This window comes from Panicum virgatum, chromosome 9N (genome assembly GCF_016808335.1).
Source record: "Panicum virgatum strain AP13 chromosome 9N, P.virgatum_v5, whole genome shotgun sequence".
Classification (NCBI taxonomy): Eukaryota; Viridiplantae; Streptophyta; class Magnoliopsida; order Poales; family Poaceae; genus Panicum; species Panicum virgatum.
In genome coordinates, this window is record NC_053153.1 from 28,987,839 (window position 1) to 29,006,750 (window position 18,912).

Below are 18,912 nucleotides of genomic sequence, written 5' to 3' on the forward strand. Positions count from 1 at the left end.
ACCATTGCAGCTGGTACAGCCGAATGCGGCTGGACCGGTCAGACCGGTCCAACAGACCGGTCAGACCGATGCAATGGTGGTCAGCCCAGTAACATCTACACCGAACACGTTTACTCTTTGCTCGGCAATCCTTAGCCGAATCAATGAGATGACAAATTGTGTGCAGCCTTCTCCTTCACAAGAATCTGGTTCTCCACATGAACCTATTCTTGTTAATGTACATGGAAATTCTACGGGGCATGCACCGATAAGTTCGGTTCAGACGATGGTACAAAATAATTCTATAGAACATCGTCTTACTTCTGTAGCACAAGCATCCACGAGTGGTAGATGCAAAGCCGACTCCGCTAGATTAAAAGAGGATCTGGCTAGTGCGATGAAAACTAAATTCGGTATGGATATAGGTAATTCTACATTATACCAAAAGCCATATCCTGCTGAATTTGATTTAGTTTCTTTTCCTGCTGGTTGGTGTGTACAAGAGTACAGCGAAACCAAACATAACAATATCAAACCATGCTCCATAGATCCAAGCAACTAAACATGAGCAAATATATTAATGAAGCCAGTCTTAGGCTGACATGGCTCCAAATTCTAACCAGACTAGAATAAGCCGATGAACCAAACAGACCCTGAGCGTGTCCACCCATGAGACCCGCCGCCGCCTGCATCTCGTCATCTCTCGCGGTATCAACTCTCTCGGCTTGGCACAGTGGCTCCCGGCCTCCGATCCTAACTCCGCATGCCGTGCCGGCGTGCCCTACGGTCGTCCCCGGCTCCCCGGCTGGCTGCACCACACCAGCGCTGTGGCACAAGCCTCCTTGATTTGGACACTCTTGCTGGACTTCTCCTTCTCCATATCATACGCTGATTATGGTCGTACCATGTCGTCATCATACATTGAACTGGATTTATCATTCAGCAACATGGAGTGAAAATGGGTAACCTGGAAGCATACCATGGATGCTGTCTATTGTCAACTGAAAATAATACACCTGCGCCATCTCCTCAAAATGATTTTGGATGCTTCACAGTAAGTCAGGGAAACTAAACTAATCTTTCGGACCACGGCCCATATAGGAAGCTCGGCCCAGAAGAGCCGCCTTTGCCGAGAAAGGAAACCAATCCGTCCGCGATGAACCTTTCCCCTCCCCCGCACTCCACTCCGACTCTGTTCCAGCGCAAAACCCCTCTTCTTCGACAGCAGCAGCAGTGATCAGGCGGCGCCGGGGAGTGGGGGAAGAGCAGGCAGCCAGTCTCCCGCCGGCCGATCGCGACGAGCCTCGCCTCGTCTCTGCTGTAAGTAGCGAGCAACCAGAACCCCCCCCCCCCCTACCCCCCAAGCAGGGGAAGTTCCCTTTCCTCTTCCGTTCTTGCACAGCATCATCACCATATTCTTGTGATATCCGCCCAAATTTTGCTAAAAGAATGGATTCCCCTGCTTATCTTACGCCCCCTGATCGATCAGGACTCTACCTTTGCGATTCTACCTGGGGTTCTTGTGATCCAGTCCCCGGAATTCACAATTCACTTTCACTAGCGAGGTGAAGGGAAAAAAAAGCTTGAATTTTGCCCTCACCAGAATCTTGATTGCAGCTGCAGGGTCGCAATGTCGATCTCGGCCTCGTCCGTCGGCAGCAGCGGCGCGCCCCCGCAGCCTTCGTCCCGCTCCTCCATCACCGCCGCCGCGGCCACCGGGAAGCACCAGCTCAAGATCGACAGCTACTCCCTCACCACGGCGGTGCCCCGCGGCGCCCACATCAAGTCCTCCAATTTCCAGGCCGCCGGCTACAGCTGGTACATCAACTACTTCCCCAACGGCTGCGGCCACCTGCTCAAGCGCGCCCGCGGCTACGTCTCCCTGCAGCTCGTCCTCGACGGCGTCTCCGCTGACGGGGCCGTCAAGGCGCAGTTCACTCTCTCCCTGCTCAACCAAACCGGCCAGCCGGCCCCGGAAACCGTACGCAAGAGCCCCGTGCATAAGCTCGCCGGGGGGTGGTGGTTCTACAGGTTCATCAAGAAGGAGGAGCTGGAGCGCCCCGTCCGCGGGCTCCTCAGGGACGACGGCTTCACGCTCCAGTGCGAGGTCGTCGTGCTCAACAGGTTCCGCGCGGTGAAGACGGCTCCCTTCGTGGAGGTGCCGCCGCCCGACCTGCCGCGCCACCTTGGGGAGCTGCTCTTGAGCGGGGAGGCCTCAGACGTCACGCTCCAGGCCGGCGGGGTGAGGTTCCATGCTCACCGGTGCGTGCTCGCTGCACGGTCGCCGGTCTTCAAGGCGGAGCTCCTCGGCTCCATGAAGGAGGGTACCAGCAACTGCGACATACACATCGAGGACATGGAACCACGCGTGTTCAAGGCCGTGCTGCAGTTCATGTACACCGACGCACTGCCGGAGGTGGACAAGAAAGAGGAAGCCGCCATGTCGCAGCATTTGCTTGAAGCGGCCGACAGGTTTAACCTCCAGAGGCTGAAGCTCTTGTGCGAAGACAGGCTGTGCGGGTGCATTGACACAGGCTCGGTAGTGACCACCCTCGTGCTGGCTGAGCAGCACGGCTGTCAGGGGCTCAAGGAGAAATGCTTCGAGTTCCTCAAGTCCACAAGTCTGAGTGCGGTCATGGCAACAGATGGCTTCAACCACCTGGCAAGTAGCTGCCCCACCGTGCTGGACGAACTCACGTCCAAGCTCACTCTTCACTGATATGGAAAGCTTCCAGTAGTAGTGGTAGAATGGTAGCTGCAGAAGCATGTTTCAGTACTGCGCATCAGGACACCAGCAAGTCTTTTGCATCATTGTTGTCATCAAAGATGAGATGTACCTCTGGGTCTCTGCTCTGTTTGGTCCTTCTGTTTGCAGCATTAGTTGTGAATCTGTGATTCCAAGGTACCCATTCTGCAGAACCATATGTGCCCACCTGATGAATTCTTGCTGCTTGTTGCATGTGTTCTTTTGTAGGATGCCTAGATGCATGAGTGCATGTGCATGATTCAGGTGATCACTCTGCTCTGCTGAGCTTCACAATTTCTGTTAGTTCTGAACCAAGTAGTAGAATTCTAGAAATAGTAACACTTTGACCGCTAATTACTGCATTAAATAAAAGCCATTTACAAACCAACTTCAGAACCCTGCGTATCCTGACGAATCTAACCAGGCCTTTGACCGCGTGATTAGATGATGGTTACTGTAGCATCACTGTAGCTAATCATCGATCAATTACCATCATTAGATTCGTCGCGAAAAGTTACACCTATCCCTGAAAAGGTTTTTCAAATAGATTTCATTTAGCCTTCATGCGGATCCTAGAAGACGCACTATTTCTAGAATTCTAGGAAACCAAACAAAGCCAAGTACCTAAAAATTGTAGAGAGCATGGCTTTTGCTACAGGTGTAGCCGATCCATTTGCAGTTATTGCTTATTGAAACCTGATCGACGGGGAGGATCGTCGAGAATTCCCATGCTGGCTGTATTAAGCATGCAACCTGTCTTGGTCGCCATATACACTAACCTGTATTGTTCGAAATAAGATATAACCTGTCATTGTCGCTGCTGGAAATGGATGCTGGGTGAGATTGAAGGCACTGTGTTAAAAAATCAGACTTGACTCTCGCCGATTAGTGTGGCCCGCAGCAGCTCCTTTCAGAAACCCGTTGGTTGCTTTCAGCCATGAAAAAATCAGGACATGAGCATGAGGCTTCAGAACTGACAATTGCAAGTTCTCAGAAAGACAGATGAGGACCATAGCTACAAACAGTATAGGCTAGGAAAATTTACCAGACCCCACCGATAGAAATGATATTCATTAAATACAATATTCCTGCTGGGAATTTTAAAATAGTATTTGTCGTTTAAAGAGAACTCCATGTTTGTTCAAAAATGACCGAAATGTATTCAAATCACAATGCATGGTTCCATGGAAGTATGCATTTGTTCAAGATACAGACCGCTATAGATCGTAAGAGAAGCAAGGCCGAACCTGAGTAGAGGGTTTGTTGTTAGTGTGATCTCTTCCGACTTGGGCCCAAAGGCTGAGTCAGGCCTTGGTGCCGTGTCCCGATTGTGGGTGCCCAGCCAACCCATGGCTGGTGGGCCCCCGTCACGTAGCGCCAAAAAGAGAAGGTGGGGGCCGTGGGAGCATGCACGTCAAAGTTTGTTGTGCCCTCTAAACCTACACCGATCTATGGGAGACGCGGATAGGGACGTGAAGCGATGCCGCCATTCTCCACCGCCGGACTGCAACCACTACACCGTCTCCATTGCCTCTGCACCGAGCCGCCATCTATCCATCGACCCCGTCGTCACCATCCTCTGCTTCTTCGCCATGGCCACCACCGGATCCTCATCAACCAAGCCTGACAGTTGATCCTTCTGCCCTTCTCCCTCTCTAGTTCCTGTACCCAAATCTAAGACCTTGTTGTTTATCCCAAAAGCTAGTCAATCACCAACTGGAACCTATGCCTAGTCGATCTGTTTAAACTAACAAGGGTATCATTCGCCATACTAGAGCATAGAACCGGTTGGGGGGAAAGAATCAGAGAAAGAAAGAAATTCGATGCAAATCGAACCAAGAAAGAAACCCAAACCCTAGTGAGAAAAGGGCAGTGAGACTCACTTGCAGCCATAACTCGCCGGCGCACCACCGCCGCCACACGGGAAGAGGACCATCGAGCCAAAAGGGCTCAACTGCATGCCGCCGCACTGCGTGCGTGCACGCCTAGAGCACCGCCACAAGAGCCGCTCGACGGCGGCACGCTCCCGCACGGGCGAGCGCACAGCCGGCGATGGGGCCTGCAGTGGCCCCGCCACCTCCTCCAGCTAGAGGCCGCCGCCACTCCGAGAAGAGAAATGAAAGGGGTAGAAGAGAAAGACCTAAGGTTTGGGGAGCACAGGCATTTGAAGGGTTTTCATCCAGTGACAACGGCGGCCGCCGATGAGATCCAACGGCTAGGAGCACCCAAGCACCACTCGAGGGGGGGGGGGGTGAAATCCCGGACGATGCCCAAGTTGTGGCCTGTGGTGCGGGGACAGTGTGCACAAGCGGGCCTTGGGCTGTTTTCTCGCCTGGGTCGCTTGAACAGTACAATTTCATCATAGATTTTTTTAGAAGCGAATTTTGATACTTTTAAGTCTAGTTAATTATCTCTAATTAATTCTACACCAACATGTTTAATTTTTTAGGGAGCAGATGAGTTTAGTGAGATGCTTCTAAATAATAATGGGAATTTTTCCATATTTCCGCTCCAATAGTTAAGTCTATTTTCCAATTAAACTAGAACGATATATTGTTATTTTCTGTTGATGATAGCAATATTATAATTTTTATTCATGAGTTTTCCATGCATTTGTTCTATTTCTGCACATCGGTAGTGTAGAATAAATGTAGATAGAACATTGCATGTTTTAATTTTGATCAACGTTAAATTAAGGCATTCAAGTGTTATTTTAAATGTTTCTCAATCATTTCAGGCTCCAATCCTTTGACTATTATCTCAGCCATCGAGCCCCTCAATGGAGGAAACTGTGGCAAATGGCGAGAGCAGGTTGAGATGGCATTGATCTAGCTATGACCTTACCTTGTCCCATTCAGCTTGCGGATCCTGTGAGGGGAGCAAATGAGAATGAAACTGAGTTCAATGTTCGTAAGCGTGAACATGCTCCAGTAATAATGGCATACGACTTTGAGCGTGTCAAGTGGGATTTGTTGAACCGCAAGTGTTTGATGGTGATCGAGAGCTCCATAGTTGAGGGAATAAGGGGAGCACCCAAATGGCACCACCGCCATTGAGTATCTCAAGAAAGTGAAGAGTCAGTGGAGAGTCAGTTTACTGGCTCTCCCAATTCTGATTCAGAGGTTTTTTTAATAACAAGTATATTGGTGGTGGCATAAGAGAGCACATATTGAAGACGAGGAATATGTCATATAAGTTAAAGCCTATGGAAATGGAGCTCCCAAATGCTTTTGTTGTCCATTTGGTTTTAGCTTCCTTGCCAAAAGAGTTTGAGACTATTGTTGTTAACTACAACATAACTCCAGAACAGTAGGATTTAGAGAAGCTCACTGCAATGTGTGTGCAAGAAGAGGAGAGGCTTAAAATCTCACATGGTGATATAGTAAACCATGTGAAGCAAAACAAAAGAAAGTGCTTTCATGACAGGAATGCTAAAACAGAAGGGAAACCTCAGTGGGATAGGGGCTCCTCTTCTAGGCCACATGACAAGGCTCCACAAAGTCATCACAATCAAACTCAAGCTAATAAGGATGAGTGCAAGTGGTGCAAGTCGAAATACCACCATCAGAAGGATTGTCCGGAGTTCTTGAGCCATTTATTGAAGAAAGGTGAGGATATTATTACATTTGTAGATGAAGGTTTTGCAAAATCTACTTGGTGGATTGATTCAAGTGTAACTATTCATGTTGCAAATTCATCACAGGGATTCCTACAAGGACGACCCTACACTACTAGAAAACAAGCCTTAGGTCCACCCAAAAGTACCAGTACAGAGATGAACCGGTACCTTAGGGTGGATGGAATCTATGAATGAGCCTTAGGTACCGGTTAGTATTATCAACCGGTACCTAAGGCTCGTCTATAGGTACCAGTTGGTAACTTACCACCCGGTACTAATATAAAAGTTACCACCCGGTACCTATGGAGAGCCTTAGGTACCGGTTGGTGTTACCAACCGGTACCTAAGGCTCTCTATGGGTTACTTCAAAAGGAAAATATCTCCTTCTCAATCAGAACTGCTGCGTAGGTGAGATGGTAAAGTAGCAACGCGCGAGGCTAGAGGTCGCGGGTTCAAATCCTAGCCAAAGGATATTTTGCGTGAATATTTTAGCCATAGGTACCGGTTGTTTTACCCGGTACCAAAGGCTCGAGCCTTTGGTACCGCTTTCGGGGTACCGGTTCAAGAAACCGGTACCAAAGGGCACTTTCAACCGGTACCCAAGGGCATGTAAGCTACAAAGAGGATAAAGAATGATTAAGGTAGCAAATGGCATCAAAGCTGAAGTAGAAGTCATTGGAGAACTCCATTCGAGTTACTTGATGGTTTTGTACTTCATTTGAGAGATGTTCTTTATGTACCCTCTTTGAGAAGAAACTTGATTAGTGTCTCACGTCTAGACAGATGGGATTGCTTGCCATTTTAGTGATGGCAAATAAGAGATAATTTTTAATAAGAAGTGATTTGTCTTCCTTGACAAGATGAGCCATATTTGCTATCACTTTTGTGAGAATGTGAATGTTGTGAGCACTGAGAAAGCGAATGTCTCCTCGACTACGAATTTAAAAAATAAGTGGAAGAGAATAGATGATGTATCTTCAAAATTATGGCACTGTTGTTTAGGTCATATTTCAAGGGGGGAAATCGAGCGTTTGATTAAGAAATCAATTCTTCAGCCATGAGAATTTTCAATTTAGAACAATGCATTGATTGCATTAAAGGAAAGTATGTTAAGAAAATAGAGAAAGATGCAAAATGAAGCACATGAATTTAAAAATAATTCACGTAGATATTTGTGATGCATTTCCCATGACATCTGTGGATGGTTATGGTCCATTTATAACATTCACATACTATTATTCTCGTTACGGCTATATTTATCCAATCAAAGAAAGATCAGAAGCGTTAGATAAATTTAAGATATTCAAGGCTGAAGTAGAAAATCAGAGCAACTTATTAAATATAAAGATAGTAAGATCCGACTGTGGGGGGAGTACTACAGTCGTCATACCCCATATGACAAGTTCCTGGACTTTTTCCAAGGTTCTTACAGGAAAATGGTATAGTTGCCCTGTATTCTACACCCGGCAAGCCTCAACAAAATGGAGCAGCTGAAAGATGTAACCGTACCTTAATGAATATGGTGAGAAGTATGATAAGTTACTCCAGTTTACCGATAAGTTTATGGATGGAGGCGGTAACAATTGTAATTCATATTCTTAATCATGTACTGAGCAAGTCGGTGACCAAAACATCGTATGGGTTATGGACATGAAGAGAACCCTCACTTAATTATTTTTGAGCATGGAGTTGTCCAACTGAGGCTAAAGAATTTAACCTAAATGGTGGAAAGCTGGATTCCAAGACGATCAGTTGTCATTTTATTGACTATCTAGAGAAGTCGAAAGATTATCGTTTCTATTGTCCTAACAGACATACAAAGTTGGGTGCATGGTAGCACGAGAGATTGATCTTGAGGAGAAGTAGGTTTACATACCTACTCCGATGATTCAAGAATCCTTTTTCTCTATACCTGTTGCAGTTGCACCAATAGTGCAGGACACTATAGTAACAACACCTATTGTTATCTTGTGTGGCAACAATGAATGAAGATGAGGAACATGTTCCACAGGATCCTACAGAACCAGTTGTCGCACATGTGGAAGAGCAACAACAGCCCCAGAAGGTCTCAAAGAGTGAGAAAATCAGCCATACCTAATGACTATCAAGTCTATGCTAGTGAAGAAATTCAAATGGAGGGTGATCCCACTTTATTTGAAAAAGCCATGAGAAGCACTCACTCATCAAAATGGCTTGAAGCCATGAAAGATGAGATGAGATCAATGAGTACCAATGATGTTTGGGACATAGAAGAAATTACTAAAGGAGCCAAATAGTAGGCTGTAAATGGGTCTACAAAACAAACTATGACTCCAAAGAGAATGTATAAAGATATAAAGCACAACTTGTGGTGAAAGGCTTCACACTAAGAGAGGGAATAGATTATAACAAGACATTTTCTCCAGTCTCATGCAAGAATTCTTTTATAATCATAATGGCTTTAGTGGCACACTATGATTTGGAGTTATATCAGATGGATGTAAAATGTTAACATGACACAACACAAAGGTTTTATCGTGGAAGGAAAAGAGCGTATAGGATGTTGCTTGAAGAAACCCGTTTATAGATTAAAACAAGCCTCTAGACATTGGTATTTAAAGTTTGATGAAACAATAAGAAAGTTTGGGTTTAAAGAGAATGAGGACAATTGCATTTATGCAAATTTCAAGAATGAAAAATTTATTTTTTCAATCATGTATGTGGATGACATTCTACTTTCCAGTAGTGATGTTAACCTACTACTGGAGACGAAAAAGTTCTTGTCCTCTAATTTCGATATGAAAGATCTTGGTGAAGCTTTATTCATTCTAGGAATAGAAATTCACTGAGATAGAAGAAAAGGGTTTTTAGGATTATCACAAAAGGCATACTTAGAAAAGGTTTTGAAGAAATATATTATGCATGCGAGTAAGCCTACACCTGCTCAAGGGCGATAGTTTTGGAAAATTCTAGTGTCCCAAGGACCAATATGGGATTGATCAAACGAAAGCGGTTCCATGTGCTTCAGTTATCTCAAGCTTATAGTATGCTCAAGTATGTACGCACCCTGACTTAGCTTATGCTACCAGGATACTTGCCAGATATCAAGCAAATCCAGGAATAGAACACTAGAGAATGGTAAAGAAAGCTTTGCGTTAGGTGCAAGGCACAAAAAGTCTCATGCTAACTTACAGAAGGTCTAATTCCCTAGAGATAGAAGGGTATTCAGATTCATATTTTGCGGGAGATTAGACGATAGAAAGTCCACGTCAAGTTACATTTCCAGTCTTGCAAGTGGGGCCATATCGTGGAAAAGCTCCAATAAAATCATCACTGTATCGTCCACGATGTATGCCGAGTTTGTAGCTTGTTATGAGGCCATGGGGCAGGTAAAATTGCTAAAGAAATTTATACCGAGGTTAAAAGTGGTTGACAACATTGGAAGGCCACTCAAGATGTAGGGCAACAATGAGCTAGTAGTATTCTTTCCTCACTACAATAAGTCAAGTGGTACTGCCAAACACATTGAATAAAGTTTTATGTTGTGAAAGAGAAAATCCAGGATCATACAACTAGTCTCGAGCATGTAAGCACTAAGAAAATGCTTGCGGATCCGCTTGCAAAAGGCTTAGCGCCCAATATGTTCAGACTTCAGAGAACTCTTAGCCGGCATGGGTTTACGGGAAAGCCTATGGATAATAAGGGCCTAGTTGAGAATCTGTTTCAAAGCTGAAAGGTGTATTGCAGCTATTAATCCAATAGTACTAACTGTTATGACGAGGCATGCTCTATACACTAATTTGTGATGGAATGGGCTGAGTTGAATACAATAATAATAAGTAAGCTAAGATCAGGGGTAGATTGTTAGTGTGATATGCTCCGACTCAGGCCCAAAGGCCGAGTCAGGCCTTGATCTTGCGCCTGATCGGGGGTGCCTAGCCAACCCATAGCTGGTATACCCCCGACACACACCGCAATAAAGAGGAGGTGGAGGCCGCGGGGGCACGCACGCCAAAGTTCATCGTGCCCTCCAAACCCACCGACAAAATTCTAGACTGATCTACGGGAGGCATTGCTAGTAACGGGAAGCGCCACCACTGTTCTCCACCGCTGGACAACAACCTCTACACCATCTTCGTTACCTCTGCACCGAGCCTCCATCGCTCCATCGACCCCGTCCTCACCGTCCTCTGCTTCTTCACCATGGCTACCACCGGATCCTCATTGGCCGACGGTTGATTCTTCTGCCCTTCTCCCTCTCTAGTTCTTGTAACCACATCTAAGACGTTGTTTATTCCAAAAGCTAGTCAATCACCCACTGGAATGTATGCCTAGTTGATCTGTTTAAACTAACATTTGTAATTTAGAAGAACGCTTAGCCGCAAACGACGCAAGCAGGCAAGCCAAGTTAAACAACAAATGTTGATTGCCTTTACCGAGATCTAGACAACAACTGGATCAATTCCTAATGTGATTCTTAACCCCTCTCAATATCGAAGCAGCTATGCTTCCATGGGGCTCCCAATGTGGACAACCAATGCTACCCCATAGATGAAATGTTGATCCCACCACCTACACCCCGCCTAGAGTAGAAGCCAAGCAGGTCATTTAGCAAGTGTTTACCTAAGAAGAAACCTTATGACCTAGCTAACCATGGAGCAAGTGTGCGTCGAGGTGAAGGAGCACTACAAGCCGAGAAAGCAATTACTTAAGTGACACTTGTCACTTGACCATCAACTTGATTCGCAATTTACCTTGCGATGTGCAAATTGATCACCTCCAATTTTACATAGCTTCCAGACCCCTTATGAACCGTAGTTCCCCAATGGGCTTCTATTATGGTTAATGACGGCTCTAGCGCCCAATTTTGGGCCCATATAGACTCACTTTGCGAGAAGCCCACTCACTTTTCTAGAAGCTTCGCTTACAAGTTTATAATAGGGGAGGGGTCCACGGAGCGCTTCACGTGACCTCCTGCCCACTCTATATCTCGCTCGCATCTATGTCTTTCCGGTTCACTCCCTCTACAACCTTTTTTTACCCAATCTCAATAATCACCTCTCACTTAGATCTAGTCAACCCTAGTGGAGCTGGCCTCGGTTTCTGATGGAGAGGAGCAGAGCTTGAGGGAGGCTTCCTGTGAAGACCGACTGACCACAACTATGGTATGGTGGGGGTGCGATGCGGTACGACAACTTGCACACATCTCCGGCGTATGGCTAAGCGGCGGCGCCGCTCGTGCGATGTACAAGGAGGACACCAGATCTAGAAGCGGACCCAACTTGGTGATACACGGCAGCAAGCCATGGTGCGTTTGCGACTCATCAAGCATGGAAGTAGCCATAGCGAGGCGCATGTCCACCAACGGCAGCAAGCTAGGCGATGGGCAGCACGGCATGAGATCTCCATTACCGGGCAAGATCTACTTCCTTTTTTAATTATTTTATTTTTTCCTATTTTGGTTCTTAGAAAAGATGTTAGAACTTTTGTAAAAAACATTAATAGTTTATTTGAAAAAATTATCCTCATTTTTAGTAGAACTTTATTGTATAACTTTTAGGAAACATTTTCAAGAAAAAATATTCATGAACAGTTATTTTATAACTTTGCCTTAATTTTTTTTTGCCAATTTTTTAGAAATTTCGTGGATAGATTTGTTGAAGTTCTTTTTTCCTAATACTCCTTTGTGGAAATTTTTAATTAAAAAATGTTTTCTCATTTTGATCTAAATAAATTTTGTGAATTTTTCTTGGCAACCTTCTTTAGCGAAAGTTTTTTAAAAGGAAAATAGAAAAGGTAAAATAATTTAAAAAAGGACAATTCTATTGTCATTTTGCTCTCTGAAATCTGTACGCACCCGCAAATCAACAGCAGGCCCTATTCTATAGCCTAGTTCCATCTTCACCAATTAACCAATGCTGCCATCCATAGCATCTGCACACACTAGAGATGCAAATCCTTTTTTTAATGGTTAATGTGACATATCTATATATTAGATTACTCCTATATCTTATTTTAAAAAAAATACAGAAGTACAAATTTAAAGCTAATACCAGGAGTTGAGGACCCTTTGATAACTGCTACAATATAGATATGTATGAGGCCAAGGTTGATAAAGTATTACCCTCAATAGATTGTGGATGGTTTGGTAGGATTGCATTCTATGGGAATATATTAATTATAGAATCTAAGACAATCAAATTATACAATTTTTACATACCTTCCAGGTTATCTATGTGTTCCAACTTCTATGAGTATATTTGGTAGTATAAGGATTAATTAATTCTAGCTTATTGTCTTGTTGAATATAATGGATACTTTGATTCCTTATGATTTGTGCAGTTACTACGACCAAAATAGCAATATAACCAGGATATTAGAGATCAATGTGTGCCACAGAATCCAAATATAAATAATAAAATATTTTGTTATTTTTGCAAATCTCAAGATCCTATAATATATCTAATAATGTAGATATTATTTTGCTTATAGCTATAAGATAAACACCAAAATCTTTGGCAATATGAAACGATTTCTAATTCTACCAATTATATATCTATATCGATCCCATTAGATATGACTCAGATAGATCTTAGCTGTACCGGTGCTGGTGCAATCCTACTATGAATCACAAAGGGAGCATTGGTTTCTAGTAATCTTAAGATATAACCTTAAGATATAAGCAGAAAAAGGTTGAGTCTTTATGATCTCTTAAAATATACAATACTACCAATGGTAAGATACACTAGGACAAACTTAGTAGCTTTTGATGAGCTATTAAATGACTTCCAATCCAAATCTTCCTAGGATGATGGTATGCTTGCAGAGTTCACATTTCCCGCCGTTTCCATTCGTTGACTTGTTCTCCTATCTATCTCCAATTATTTCCCCTCCCCTCCGCCCCGCTCCCCGGTCTCATCATCATGCCATTGAGCTCCCGCATCATCTATAAAACCCCTCCTAGTTGTCCTTCTAATGATCCATTCTAGCTAGAGAGCCTGAGGGACTTGTGAAACAAAGCCACAATCTCATGGACATGCATTGCTACTAGCTAGTGTTTGCCGGCTGGTTAAGCAATAGCTGCCCAATCGGGATCTTCTAGAGAGAAGATTGAGCCCACCCTCCCCCTCCGATCCGACCCATTTCGTGTCACGCCACCGCCGGCAACAATGTCGTCGGAGCCGGCGTTCACCACTTCCGCCATCGTCGCCAGCACCGTGTCCGCCTCGCACGTGGTCAAGATCGACGGCTACTCGCGCACCAAGGGCCTCGCCACCGGCGTCCACCTCAAGTCCTGCTCCTTCATCGTCGGCGGCCACTCCTGGAGCCTCGCCTACCTCCCCAACGGGGACTGCGCCGAACGCTCCGAGTACATCTCCATGTACCTCGTCCTCAACGGCGTCGCCCCCGGCACTGGCGGCGGCCCCGTGCTCGCGCAGTTCTCGATTAGCCTGCTCGACCGCGCCGGCAAGCCGGCGCCGACCTACACCAGGACGGGCACGACGACCCCGTACGTCGGCCCCGGCGCGCACTGGGGGTTCCCCGGCTTCATCCGGCGGGAAGCTCTCGAGAAGTCGAGGCACCTCAACGTCAAGGAGGACTCCTTCTCCGTCCGCTGCGACCTCACCGTCGTCACCGAGTTCCGCGCGGAGGATGCCGCGTCCATCGCCGCCGAAGCTGCTTCCGCTCCCCTGTCCGTCCCGGTGCCGCCGCCGGACATGTGGCGGCACCTGGAACAGCTCCTGCTCAGCCAGATGGGCGCCGACGTGCGCTTCCGTGTCGACGGGGAGGACTTCGCCGCGCACCGGTGCGTGCTCGCGGCGCGCTCGCCGGTGTTCCAGGCCGAGCTGTTCGGCACGATGAAGGAGGCCTCTTCCGAGGCGCAGTGCGTGGTGGAGATCCATGACATGAGGGCTGATGTCTTCAGGAATCTGCTCTACTTCATGTACACCGACGCGCTGCCCCTGCCAGTGCCTGATCAAGAGCCAAGACCCGACCCCGAAGAAGAAGCGCTCATGGCTCAGCACCTGCTCGTCGCCGCAGACAGGTATGGCATGGAGAGGCTCAAGTTCATCTGTGAGGACGCTCTGTGCAGGCACATCGACGTGAGCACGGTGGCGACCACGATGGCGCTCGCTGAGCAGCACCACTGCCAGGGGCTCAAGGAGGCTTGCTTTCAGTTCCTCAGGACTCCCGGGGCACTCAATACTGTCATGGCAACTGATGACTTCGACCATCTCGCCACCAGCTGCCCATCCCTCATAAAGGAGTTGATTTCTAAGCTTGCTGCCCGTTGATCTGGGAGAAGAAGATCAAGGGCATGCCCAACCATATGGAATTTCAGCAATGCCGATCAAGAAGATGTCTGGTTTATTTTCTTGAATATGTTAGTTCCCTTGCTAAATATGTGGATTAGGCTTATGAAAGTGATAGGGGGAGGATTGCTAGGCCTAGGCTAAATACTTTCAAAAACTACAGTTTTTGCAATGTATGGTAGGCATGGAAATTAATTAGCTGTTGTCAAAGATACAATTCGGTGTGTGTGTTCAAGGTCAAACAATGCAAATGTTTTAAGGGGCAAGCAGTATTAGACCTGGCTGTTACATTGTACTCCAATCCTCAAATAAAAGAACACACTGTATCACAGTTTTTTTTTCCCTTGCTTGCTGTTTCTTAAGTTCCTAACAAACATGCATGCTGATCTGGCAAATATTAGAGACATTTGTTTCTCGTTCGAGATGGTGGATGCAAGCATTATTGCGATTCTGCAACCGTATTAACATTCACTGTACATTTACCCATATTGTTGATGTGCTTGCTGTTCAGAAGAACATTTTTAATGTTACTGGAGATTCAGGTATGGTACGATGTTACCATGCTACAATGCAACTGTCAGATCAGAAAAATGAGCATACAAGGTAGGCCAAAAGAAATTATCAAAAGTTGGGTAGAATGTTCCCCCATTTCTCGATTCCTCCCATCACGCTGTTGTTCTTCATCCCGATGTCAAGGCCATCTCCTGTGAAAATAAAAAATAAGATAGTTGCTACTTGTTAGAATTTCAGGATCACACCGTGTACAAATCGAGAGGGTTTTCATTGCTTTTTTTCTTTACATGGTATCTAGGACTAGGAACAGAGATAGACATATGAAAGAGGACCTTCGCCGCCGCCGTAGGGGTTGACGAGATGGCGCCATAGTTGGAGAAGAGGTCGCGGACGGGGGACGTCGCTGTGCAGGGGCGCTGGCATCGTGGTGCAGCGGCGGCAGCGGTGGGGCTTCCCCAGCCTCCCTCTATAGATCGGATTAGGGTATCTAGATGGGGAACAGTGGCGGCAGTGAACCTCATGACCCGAGCTGCCAGTCCCCCCACCTACTCTTTATAGGGCTGCGCGACGGGGGCCCACCAGCCTCGTCTTGGGCTGCCCCCCAATCAGGGCGCGAGGTCAAGGGATTAGTTAGCCTTTGAGTCAACTGGTGGAGCTCAATTCTAACACTACTGAACATCAGTGGCAAATCTAGGACATTTGCAAAAATAAGGTTAGGATAAAATAATATTTGCAAATATTATAGTAAATAAGTCAATCTAATCTTATAAAAATATAATTTCTCATTTCTCATTTTTCACCTTTTCAATTCAATTATCAATTGTTATACATAAGAAAATCATTATTAGATAAGATTAAATATGAGAAAATCATGGGATGAAGCTCTTTGGGCCAAATCTTAGAGTGGGCTGGGGGCCCACCCAGCACACTCCCTAGATCTGCCCCAGCTAAGCGTGAATGAGAAACCATTATTCCCTTGTGGCAAGGTGATGAATGTTCAAATTATTGTAAACTTGCACATTGTGTTAGATGGTTCAAATTTCGCATTTTATTTCATACACGTTGCTTGATTGTATTTGTTTTGTCACTGTTGGGTCCTTTGTGGAGAACATGCAACTAAAAAATATGTACGCTGATCTGACCACTTCGAAGTCACTTGTCCTCCACTGCTATATACATACTACTTCATCCATCCACAAAAGAATGCAATTATGGGATTCGTGCCGGTCAAACTTGTTTAAGTTTGACCCAAATTATATTAAATAATATTAGTATTTATATCTCCAAATATTAGTATTTGACTCCTCGAAAAATGAGAATTGCATTTTTTGGTGGACGGAGGGAGTAGAACACAATAACTATCATAATTATTGCTTAAGTATTTTATTGCTTGCTTTGATTTTTAAATTTGAAATGTCTCATTATCTCAAGAATCAAATTGAGAGGCGTGTAGTGCCTCGCGGGCACACCGTACCGAGCGCCCATAAATCCTTGCAGTAGAGCTGTAGAGGTGTGTCGCTTGGGCTGTGTTGCGGCACGCACACCGGGAGCAACAAATTGAGAGGCGTGTACTTATGTGTCAATTTTTTTTAGCTTACAGTATGAACTCAGTTCAAATTTAGGCGGGGTGGTAAAAGTGCTTATTTCACATGCTCTTGGAAAACCTGTCTCTGTAAAATACTCCTAGATAAAACGAGTTGATTGGCCCCATATATTGGTGGTGACTGGTTCGTGAGGGCCGGACCCACAGTATACCGTGACAGAAAATGATCTTGGGCGTCTGATCTAGAAGTCCATGCGGTACATATCAGGAGAGGGGCTGCACGGAGAGATTTGCAGCCCTCCTGCACCAAATTTTTTTTCGAGAGCAGAGGGGGGACTCCTATATGTCTTCCGGAAGACAGATAGGAGTGATATCTTTAAGGCTCAAGCTTAGAGATGGAAAACGGGTATCCGAGATATCCGAATCCATTTTCATGCGTATCCAATCCGTTTCCATCCTTACTCAAGCCCAAGACTCAGTTAACGCATGGTGGGACCGTTGGGGCCTTAGGAGCCTCTAATCGCTCACGCCCAGCGCACAGCTGCAGGAGGACTCAATTGCAGGCAGCCAGCAGGAGGCCAAAGAATCCAACGTGTAGAAGCGGAGAAGAAAGCCGTAGATCCCTCTGGTACTGTTTTTGTTTTGCCCACCGTTAATGCTGGAATGCTCAACATGAGCATGGTGCTATGATTCCTTTTGGTTTCTTTCTATTTTTCTACTCTAATTCTTGTAATACTATCTTCAAGACTTCAACACTTTTTTTTGAGTTGATTCAACACTCTGAAAAGACTAACCTACACTTTGGATATACTAATTCAACATTTATATAGAATAAATGTTGAAATAGTATACTACATATGTTGAAATTATCTATTAAAAATATTAAGATAGTATATTCAAATGTTGAGTTTTTCAGATAAAAATAAAACAACATATTGGATCTTCTTTTATTTCATTAATTCTGGAGAATATTCTGGTTCAAACGGATTCTAAAACGGATTTAGGATTTAAGAGAAAAGATCATTTGAGGTAAGAAACTTGATTGGCACCATATCCTATGAAAACCAACACTCTTGTGCAAACTTTGGAAACCACAATCAAGACCACATGACAAGACCACATGATCCTCATCTAAAGGATATGGGCAAAGGTGGGTTATTTTAGCACTTAACCCCCCCTCATCCCACCATAATCCCAGTTTTTGCAAATCACCCCCCCCCCCCCCAAAGACAAGCCTGCACCGATTCGTTCAAACCCCCATCAGAGATGCACCTGGCCCGGCGCCGGCAGCGCGAAGTGGAGCAGGCGGACGTTGCGGGATAGCTCCTTCCTGCCGACGAGGCGGAAGGGGACCTTCTCGCGCGGGTTGGAGAGCGCGACGGGCGCCGGCGGCGGGGACCTGCAGATCACGGCGGTGTTCGGGCTGTCGCTGCCATCACCGGCGGCGACGAGCTCGCCGATGCAGTAGGCGGCGAGGAGCGCCTTGGCCATATCGGAGTGGATGACGTCGAATTCCTCGGTGCAGTCGGCGCCGGCGTTGATGAGGACGCTATCAGTGCCGCCGGGGTGGTCCTTGAGGTACGCGCTGCAATCGTAGATGTGGCCGTGGACGACGATCCACGCCGAGTCCTGCGATGCATGCTCGCGCACCTCGGCCATGGTGATGAACTTGCTGGCGGCATTACTGGTGGTAGTGTCCGCCAGCGTTGCCGCGGACGTGTTCTGGTGGACGTAACCTCGAGGTGCTTCTACCGCGCCATCCACCCACCTGGCTGCACCGTCTTGGAGGCGCACGGGCCGTTGTGGAGTCGTGGAGCCGCGAGACGCGGCCGGCGGCGCGAGACACATGCGGAGGCGTGAGACGATGGCGGCGAGCCGAACTCATTTTGAAGCTCCTCCGGCCAGACGACTCCCCGGAGACCTCCCTTGGCAGCGGCCAGCTGCAGCCCTATCGAGCTTCAAACCACAGAGGAGGGCGGCGGCCGATCGGGAGGAGGGCAGCAGCCGTTCGGGAGGAGGGCAACGGGGGGATTTGCATAATTTTGGGATTAGGAGGGATTAGTGGGGGGTTATGTGCTAAAACAACCCACCTCTTCTCCTAGCCATGGGATTGGCATCATGTGATCCTGATTGTAGTTTATATAGTTTCCATGAGATGGTCAGTTCGCATAGGATATGTTGCCAACTTGATTAGCTTTCCAACCGCGTCCCTCCACTC

At 46.3% G+C, this 18,912-nt stretch overlaps 3 protein-coding genes across 3 annotated transcripts; 2 read left to right on the forward strand and 1 right to left on the reverse strand.

The window, feature by feature from the left end:
* The first annotated feature begins 1,143 nt into the window (after nucleotides 1–1,143).
* LOC120687589 (BTB/POZ and MATH domain-containing protein 2-like) lies at nucleotides 1,144–2,931 on the forward strand. The gene is made up of 2 exons (XM_039969606.1): nucleotides 1,144–1,299; nucleotides 1,597–2,931. Exon 2 carries the CDS (start codon nucleotides 1,610–1,612, stop codon nucleotides 2,696–2,698), a length of 1,089 nt encoding a protein of 362 aa, XP_039825540.1. The 5' UTR covers nucleotides 1,144–1,299; nucleotides 1,597–1,609; the 3' UTR covers nucleotides 2,699–2,931.
* A 10,512-nt stretch (nucleotides 2,932–13,443) lies between these two features.
* On the forward strand, nucleotides 13,444–14,978 carry LOC120693163 (BTB/POZ and MATH domain-containing protein 2-like). Its single transcript, XM_039976582.1, has one exon. It carries the CDS (start codon nucleotides 13,493–13,495, stop codon nucleotides 14,618–14,620), a length of 1,128 nt encoding a protein of 375 aa, XP_039832516.1. The 5' UTR covers nucleotides 13,444–13,492; the 3' UTR covers nucleotides 14,621–14,978.
* Nucleotides 14,979–17,954: 2,976 nt separating this feature from the next.
* On the reverse strand, nucleotides 17,955–18,353 carry LOC120688951 (nitrate reductase [NADH]-like). The gene has a single exon (XM_039971292.1). It carries the CDS (start codon nucleotides 18,351–18,353, stop codon nucleotides 17,955–17,957), a length of 399 nt encoding a protein of 132 aa, XP_039827226.1.
* Nucleotides 18,354–18,912: the final 559 nt, after the last annotated feature.

Bases quoted from the DNA above. Each gene is read 5' to 3' on its own strand.
- LOC120687589 (XM_039969606.1), top strand. From the start codon at position 1,610: ATGTCGATCTCGGCCTCGTCCGTCGGCAGCAGCGGCGCGCCCCCGCAG.
- LOC120688951 (XM_039971292.1), bottom strand. From the start codon at position 18,353: ATGGCCGAGGTGCGCGAGCATGCATCGCAGGACTCGGCGTGGATCGTC.
- LOC120693163 (XM_039976582.1), top strand. From the start codon at position 13,493: ATGTCGTCGGAGCCGGCGTTCACCACTTCCGCCATCGTCGCCAGCACC.